The sequence below is a fragment of the Meriones unguiculatus genome, chromosome 3 (genome assembly GCF_030254825.1).
Source record: "Meriones unguiculatus strain TT.TT164.6M chromosome 3, Bangor_MerUng_6.1, whole genome shotgun sequence".
Classification (NCBI taxonomy): Eukaryota; Metazoa; Chordata; class Mammalia; order Rodentia; family Muridae; genus Meriones; species Meriones unguiculatus.
The window spans coordinates 94,481,566-94,490,468 of record NC_083351.1 but is presented as its reverse complement, the minus strand read 5'-3'; the positions used below and the strand labels follow the sequence as shown (position 1 = coordinate 94,490,468).

General features: G+C 46.4%; 1 protein-coding gene across 1 annotated transcript in view; it reads right to left on the bottom strand.

Annotated features, from left to right (window-relative positions):
* Nucleotides 1-295: 295 nt before the first annotated feature.
* Nucleotides 296-8,903, bottom strand: part of Adamts16 (ADAM metallopeptidase with thrombospondin type 1 motif 16) — a 112,195-nt gene continuing 103,587 nt past the window's right edge. Inside the window, exons 23-24 of the mRNA XM_021652998.2 lie at nt 2,617-2,764; nt 296-1,464 (exon numbers count right to left, since the gene is read on the bottom strand). Of these exons, the coding sequence (XP_021508673.1) occupies nt 1,349-1,464; nt 2,617-2,764 (264 nt within the window). The 3' untranslated portion in view covers nt 296-1,348. The remainder of the gene's footprint in view (nt 1,465-2,616; nt 2,765-8,903) is intronic.

Sequence of the window (8,903 nt, the reverse complement as noted above, 5' to 3'; positions counted from 1 at the left end):
TTCTCTCTTTACCTCCTGTGGGCTCTCCTTCTCAGGAAGGCCCCAGAGAGAGCACGTGAATATCGCTGCATAAATGCTCCTACACAGCACAAAGCCGCCATCACGTGTCCCTGCCCATTTCTCCTGAAGGTCTGTCCTCTTCTCCATGATACAGATGCAGAACTTTCTCTTAGGGCAACTGCAGTTTTTCCATGACAGTCTAAAATGTTCTTAGAGACTGCTTTCCTGATGTCCCCTGCCAACCCTTCAGCTCAGTAGCAAACCTCATGAAACATCATGATACAATTCCAAAGCACACCATACAATATAAAATTTATTATAACACTTCAGCAAATATAAATATCTAGGTGCCCACTGGGAAGACCCTAGGTGGGGAGACCAGAAATAAGCACCAATAATGAGGGAGAGGGGAGAGGGGGTAGGTTGTAGGGTTGCCATGGGCCTTTCCTTTGAAGGTCACTGGCATTTGCTCTCAGCTCAGAAGTAATCAAACTTATGGAATGTGTTTTAAAACCACTCAACACACAAACCACACCCTAAGGCTTAACAGTAATGGTATATCAGCCACTTGAATGACATCTATTATTGGGAACCCTGGCTTTCTAGGGACACTTAGATTGTAGTGTAACCTGTACCTTTGATCCCTCATTTAAAACGGAACAACACTGAGAAACATGTTGAGATAGGAACTCACTGTAAATAACTGCAGAAGAAAACAAAGTATCCAAGTTGCTCCTCCAGCCCAGAGACTGGAAGTGCAGGAAGCACCCTAGCAGGGATTTTGTTTTCCCATTTCCAAGTACACAAAGTCTTAAGTCAGAGTGTACCTGCAGGTACCTGTTCCAGGAGCCACTGGAGCGGGAGCACAGCTGTCCCTCAGTCTCCATAAACCTTTCAGGATGACAATGGGGTCTCCAAGGTAGGAGGGAGGCCAGTGTGCTGGATGGCTGATGCTGTGAACATTTCCCTGATTTCTTGGCCTGTTCTTTTTAGGAACACCTCCAGCATATGCTAACTTAGCTCTGCCTGTCTTTAGAATTTGGTTTGGCTGAATGGAAATGTGAGGGAAAGCTGCTTCCTGCCTACTATAGCACCAGCTCTCCTGTCCATATGCAGGCCAGCCTGCAGGATCCCACTTCCCCACCCACCTGGAGAACAGAACATGTCTTTGTGGGTGCAAATATGTGTTTCCTACTCAGAAGCACGTGGATGCAACCCAGGTCAAAAGACCAGCAGCTCTTCCAGCTCCTGTCCTCCTTGGATGCATCCCAGTGTGTACTTCACAACTCTCTGGGATAGCCTCTCTCTGTCATTGGGGCATCTTCTTGCTGCCAGGACTGGGGCCAGCTCACAGGTTGGATTTGGAGCAGGTGTTGCAACACTGTTTGCTGTAGAACCTGTGGCTGCACATGCCATGCTGAGGAGCCAGATAGCACCAATGGAAGAGGTCTTTGCAGAAGGTGTCTAGAAACAAGCACACTACATGTTAGCTTGAAACTCCCATGAACAGCACTGTACTCTACCAGCTACCTCTGATGCACAAAGGAAAACAAATTTATTGTTGCCGAAGAAGAGCTCTCCTCCAGGTTTGTTCTGGTTTGAATGTGAAATATCCCGGATAGACTGTCTTGTCTGAACTGTTGGTTCCCAGTTGTTGGTGTTCTGGAAGGTTGTAAAGCCTTTAGGAGGTTGAGTTTTGATAGAAAAAGTTGACCATAAGAAGTGGGTCTTGAGGTTTTGTAGCCTGACCCTCACTTTCTTTCCTTTCTCTGCTTTATGGTCGTAAAAAAATGTGAGAAGCTACCTCACACTCCTGACACCATCCCCTATGCCACCCCTACTAGCAGGACTGTATCCCTTGGTACTATAAGCCAAAGGTGGCAAAAACCTAACCTCCTGAAGCTGCTTCCTGATAAGTATTTGGTAACAGCAACAAGATAGTAACTAATGTGAGGTGTAAAAGGGTTGGCAGGATAGTTGTTTTCATAAAACCCTTTCTACAAACCTGGGTTCTTCTTGTGCTGAATCCACTCCACTGGACACTGATCCAACTCCATGTCCACTCAGGATGTATAAAACATGGGCACTGACTGAATGTCAACTGCCTAGTTCTCAGGGTGAGCCCAGCCACCCTGCCTCCAAGAGATAAGAACAGGTATCTGTGGGTATCTGGTCTAAGATTCAGCACAGCCCTCCAGGGCATCAGGCTTGGCTAATTGCCTAAGGCATTTTGTGTATGCTCAAGGATGGCTTTTAGAGTCTATCCAAAGAATAAGGAGAATAAGGAGGTTTTGTATATTTCAGGGTAACTTTTGTTAAAATTGTCTTTCTAAATACTACAAATAGCACACAAAAAGAAGTAAGCATATGCTTTTTAAAGGACTGAGACATCACAAAAGGCTCTGTCCCTTCTGATGTGGGACGAGAGTGTCAGGGATAGCTTTGTGACTATTTCATTTTAAAAGCAGAGGAGGCAAAAAGAAGGAAAGGCTATTACAGATTCAAGACCCCAACTCTAGGTGTTCCAGCCCACAGCCCTGTCTCCTGAGCTTTTCTAAGGAACGTCTCCAGAAGTCCTGAAATGCCCAGGTCCAGGTGAGGGGCTCTGGCACTCACCTCTCTTCTCTGCAATAGGGCAGAAATGGGTGTTGCAGGCTGAAGAGGTCTCAGGTTTCTCATGCAGGGAGCAATCTGAGGCTGGCTGTCCCCTCAGCAGGCACTGCACAGTCCTTGTCTGCACACCTCCCCCGCAGCTGGCTGTGCACTGTAAAGGAAAAACGCATAAGTCACAAGTCGCCAGGATGCCAGCACAGCTCAACCACTGGCGTGCCCAACACTCAGAGGGCAGTGCCGCAAGCAGAGTTACATGTACAAGGATAGAGATCCCTGAAGTGAGGCGGTGCTTGGCCATGTTGCAGACAGAGCACTCCATCTCACCCTTCACCAAGCACACACCGTGCCCTACGGCCAGCCCCCACACAGAACATTGCAAACCAGCTCCATGATGTGGATGCTCCGTGACATGGGTGCCCTCACCCTTCTTGAGATTAAAGAGAAGACAGCCTTGGTCTGTCAGGAGGATCTCGGGTGGGGACATGATGCTGCAGCCTTAACTAAGGAAGCCTGGAATTGGCAACAACATTCTTGCAAAAGGCATTGGTTATTAGATAAGAACAGGCATCTGTGGGTTAGCTTAGGATTTTCTTAAGTCTTGAAGAGGGCGCCACAGGGGTGTGAAAAGGGAAAAAGAGTCAGATCCTATCTCTAGGGAAGTTATCACAGGTTACTCTTTTTTTTATTAATTTTTATTTTTTTATATTAATCACAGGTTATTTATTTTGTATCCCAGCTATAGTCTCCTCCCTCATTCCCTCCCAATCCCACCCTCCCTCCCTCATCTCCTCCCTGCCCCTTTCCAAGTCCACTGCTAGGGGAGGTCCTCCTCCCCTTCCATCTGACACTAGCTTATCAGGTATCTTCAGGACTGGCTGCCATGTCCTCCTCTGTGGCCTAGCAAGACTGTTCCTCCCTTGGGGGGGGGAGGTAAAAAAGCCAGTCATTGAGTTCATGTCAGAAATAGTTCCTGTTTGCCTTACTAGGAAAACCCACTTGGTTACTGAGCTACCATGTACTACATCCAAGCAGGGGTTCTAGGTTATATCCTCATATGGTCCTTGGTTGGAGAAACAGTCTCATAGAGGGCCCCTGTGCCCTGATATATTTTGTCACAGGTTACTCTTATGTAAAAAAAAAAAAAAATCAAAGAAGCTTTCCCCCACATCATTTTGGTTTTTGTTCAAGGCATTTGAGGTTATTAGATTGTTGATCAACACTGAAACCAATGCCAGATACTTTTTCACCTGTGTGGAGCTTTGTCTTGAATCAGGCCTTATCATGCCCTTATCATGGTGACAAAACCATTCCCTTGCCCTCCTCTGCCCTCACGGTAGCCATACTCAGGAATAATTGCAGATCTGAACCCCTGTCTAGAATGTTCTTGGGTGAGTCACTGTGGGTCTGATAGACACAGGGAACCAGGGCATGCAGGATACCATGTTGCTTCCTCATGACATGAAGAAACAGTGTCTTTGGGAACAAGATGGCATCTTCACAGAGAAGCCTGGGGAGCCACAGGGGTGTTAAATCTGGACCCTTTTGGATCACAGGCTCTTATGCCTGGGCCAGCATGATAGCCAGGAAGTCTTTGAGTTAGGCATCAAGTCTCAGCACTCTCAGTAGCAGTAACACAGGCAGAATGGTGGGTGAGCTAAGTAGAGCAGTTTTCCTTCACTAGCTGTCAAGGACCACATGTCACAAGAACTGCTTAGGAGCCATCTGATACTAGCTGTGGGCAAAATAAAGTCAGAATGAGCAGCTAGACCGACAGAGGGACTCTACTGGCCCCACGGAGATTAATCCACCAAGAACGAAAACAACACACCAACGCACGTCTAGACTAAATTACATAAGCTGTGTTGGGCAAAACTGGTGGCTCCAGTGTGTTGAGAATGTGAGTGATTAAAGGGACACCTGGAAGAAGATGAGCTCAGTTCTCAGTTGGTATGTCCTGGTGTGTGGCAGACAAACTGAACGGTTGCCTAACTTGCAGGAATCATTCTGTGGAAAATGGGGACATGTGTGACTCATGTTGCTCACTCACCCTTTCAAGGCAACACACTGGAAGAGTCCCTGTTCTGGGAGCTGGAGCATCAAACAGGAACCAGCTCTCCCTTGCCCATAACAGCCAGCCAGTACCAGCCAACTGGATGCTGAACTTGTCCTTGCTGCCTGCCACCATCAGAGCATTCAGGGTGACCTCAGTTTCACTGAGACCAGGGACTAGTGTCTCCTGAAACAAATCACCTTCCCTTCTCCACTGAGGAGGGAAGTTGGACACAGAGAGCTGGGAATCTCAGCTGAAGGAATGGCCTTTTCTCATTTCTTCCTCTTTGGGTAAAGCATGGTCAGGCTCTGGGGCCTACCGCTGGAACATTTCCTAGAACTGTGCTCCTTTACTTAAAGATCAGTATTAGCGAAAGTCACCCATGGTTCAGTTTCAACTTGTAACTATGGCAACCAGAACAAATAATGCTGTGGGCAGATGCATGTCTTAATTCTGAATCGTCACCAGGGTGAGGTGGGTCGGCAGATGTTTTCCACTGTGTGGCACATATCTGACAAGCTGCAAAAGCTTAATTCAGCCCTTTGTTCTTTGCTCTGTTCATGTCAGGCTCCCCACTCAGCTCATGAGCCACTGGGAGCTTTTGGGGAGTGGCCAACAGGACCAAGCCAACAACTAAGCCATTTCTATCCACCTGCCTCTCATCCTTCAAGCTAAATGTGTTCCCTTTCAGCTTCGGACTCTGCTCAGGCTGACAATGAGATGTGCCTAATCTTATAACAAGCTTCATAACATCTTCTACAAGGCTCACCCTTTAAAACTGCCCAACTGAGCTACCAAAATAAAATCTATAAAAATCGCCTAATGTTTTACACAAGTTTATGATTCTGAGTTGGGCTGCATTCCCAGCTGTCTTCTGCTGGCTGGGGGCCACAGATTGGACACACCTCCCAGTTACAAACCATTTGTGTTTGGTTTGATGTGCTTGGCCATTGATTGATTCCTTTAATTAATAAATGTTCATCATTTATTACCTCTGTACCAGGCAATGTTCTAGAAACCTGAGACTCAGTGATGAACACAAGCAACTCAGCACCTGGCCTCAAGGTGCTTGATGAAGCCACTGGTTAGAGTGTGGTCCTCAACCTGGCAGAGACACAGCAGCAGCAGGAGCCCAGGCCCTCAGCAATGCCAATTCTGGCACCTTCATCTCCCAATCTCCCCACCCCTCCATGTTTCAGGCTTGGCACCATTCCTGGTGATTCAGAAGCCCTGGTTTAGAGGGTTTGAGAATTCCTCATGAAAAAAAATACATTTATATAAGAAATAGCCTCTCAACTTCCCAACATTAAATTGAAAGAAAAAAGCTAATTCTGCTAAAAACTTTGGGAATGTTCTGAACTGATAAAGATTGCAATATACAAGGAGGTGAAAAGAGAATATGAGTTAAAAATGTATTTTTTTCTTCTTTCTAGAAAGGGAAAATATGGAAAGTGTTTAACAATTATTCAAACTCAGTGGCTTCAGACTTAGCTGTATGTTTATGATTTATATCATAGCAGGGGCCAGGAGAAGGCAGAGAGGCAGCAGGGAGGGTAGGGCGGGGGCAGGAAAAAGTAGTGAGGCAGCAGGGGCCAGGACACTCAGAAGGATGCTTGCTGTGGGGAAGTCAGTGACAGCAACCTTGGGAGAAAGAGTGTTCAGTGTAGACTCTGGACCCTCACAGCTTTGCCACCTTTCTGCAGTTTCTCAGGACTTCCCACTGAGCAATCTGCTGTGGCACAGATAGTCTGCTGCTTGGTCATCCTGATCTACGCTTGCTCCGTTGACTCTCCACACAGCCACCTGCTACAGACACCTGTATAAGCCCCTTGGGTTGAAGGATTCATGCTGTACTGATAGCACTCAGATGCATATCACTTGGAGAACTCATTACAACAGACCCAAGAGCTTTCGTGGAAAGGAGCCACCACCGTGTCAAAAAAAAAAAAGAAAAAGAAAAAAGGTCCTTTTTAGGGTTCATCAGGTGGGGTTGGTCCTCTTACATTTCTACGATGGAATTACCTTCTCCAGTCTGAGCACATTTCCTTCCTCAGGAAGAAGGCCACCACACAGTCTCAGGGAGACTGTAGAGACTGCTGCTCCCACTTTTATCCAGAAAGGCTAACTGAAGATGTCCTCTGAGAACTTCTCACTCGAAACCCTCCCCCTTCCTGCTTCTCAGACTTCAAAATGCTTCCTGATGAGAAGTGATCCCCACATTTGAGAGATCAGCCACTCACATATAGAGATGCTAGACACTATGTGAGTGGCAAAAAGAATCACTCTCTCAGTGTTACAACTGAACAGGTGCCTTTCAGTTAATAACGTCTGCTTTAGGAGCTTTCAAATGTACTGAAAGCATTGGTCTTTCTGGGACACATTAGTTGCTAATCTCTCAGTGATGGTGGGTGTTTAGCTGCTGGGTTCTATCTAACTGGTAAAACCATGGAGCTCATGGGATTCATGAAGTACACAGCTCAACCTTCAAACACAGAAGGCAAGAGATACAGAAGCACACAGCACTATCTGGAACTAAGGATCCCATTCTGTCACCTTCTTTCTCTAGAGCCTCCACTGAGAGGGAGCATTGAATTCTTTCTTAATTTAGCTTCTTCCACTCCAGATGCAGAGGTTTCCCCAGGGCCATGGAGATTACAGCCCCCATTGAGAATGGGGTTGCACAGACCCATTGGCCTTATCCACAATAACTTCTAACATAATTACAGATGGAGTTGTGATGTTTGTGCAATTCAGTCCGTCCCAAACATGAACTCCCTTGTCCTTAGATGCTATAGAATGTAGGTTGTTCATCAATAGCCTTCAGCTGGTTTTCCCATGCCACTCTTAGAGCTTTGGAAGATGACAGCAGGTGAGTGATTGCACTACGTGTACAGGGTCGTTGCACGTCTGTCTGTACCCTGTGTGGGCTCCTCACGCTTTCTCTGGCTGTGCAGTTGTCACAGCACTTCAGTCACAGTTGTCGTCTATGGAAGCCAGAGTGTCATCTGTGAAACAGATACTGGCTCCCTCATATTCAATGACCTTCCCAAATAATCTATGCTACCCTGGTGAAGTGGCCCTACTCTGTCAAGCTTTGACACCCTCATCTCTGACATGTGAAGTGAGAAAAGTTTAACAGGTGATCCCATGTAAGCTGTTCCCAGGCCCCAAAGAGTGGGGATCATGTGTACAGATCCTCAGTACACATGACTGAAATGACTTAGGTCAACCTTATACCATGGCGTACCATGAAACAAGAGGATTAAAAAAAAACAAACACTTGAGTCTGACCTCAGATAACAAATCACCACAAGTCCTTAACTGGGACAAGAATAATCCTGTCCATAGTGGAGGTGCAGCTAGTTAGAGCCATCCATTACTACCTGAAAAATTTCCAACCTGGAAAAGTTCCACGGTTTATGGGCAGGGTCAAGGCCACAAATGCTTATGGAAAACATACACCATTTCTTGCTTCTTAAAGGTTATGGTATTGCATCAACAAATGAATCACAGTGGATATAAACTGTAGTCAGTGGATACAAATGACTCATTAGACAGACGGGGCATTTCAGACCCAGCAAAGCTATTGAAGAGGTGAACTGGGTTTTAGGTTTGGGTTTAGACAAAGTATTGATAAAACTTTACACACTCCAAGAGAAGAAACCCAGACTAGAGAGGTGCTCACTGCTGGGATGGAGCATCTGGGCTGTTCAATTCTGCTAGTCATGTGGCTTACATGACCATAAGCCCTGTCTAGTACAGGGGCTTTGACCCAGCACCTCTTTCTGCAAACAATTATTTCCTTTCCAGGGCAGACTTTGAAGACTGACACTGCTTTGCTGTGGTGAGTAATTACTTTGCTTGGCTCTTAGTCCTCAGAAACTTACCTACATGAAAACAGTTACTAGCTTTTGCAACAAGGAATGTAGTTGCCCGACTGAGGAGTTACCTGCAGCCACTTTGGAGGATTGAATTGAAACACCCTGACCAGGATCCGGCATTTCAACATCTGGTGAAAGGGTCATTCAACTCCCAAAGGGGCTGCGACCCACAGATTGAGAACCACTGTCCTCGAGGGACCCTCAGCCCAGGCTGTTGCTCCAAGGGCTCAGGCACCACATTAAAATCCCTTTTCACAGCCACTTGGTTGGCTATAAACTAACCACTGCTGATTTATTATGGATCTCATACTTTTTCCATTCACACCCATCTCTGGGGACCTCTGCCCAGGTTTTACCAA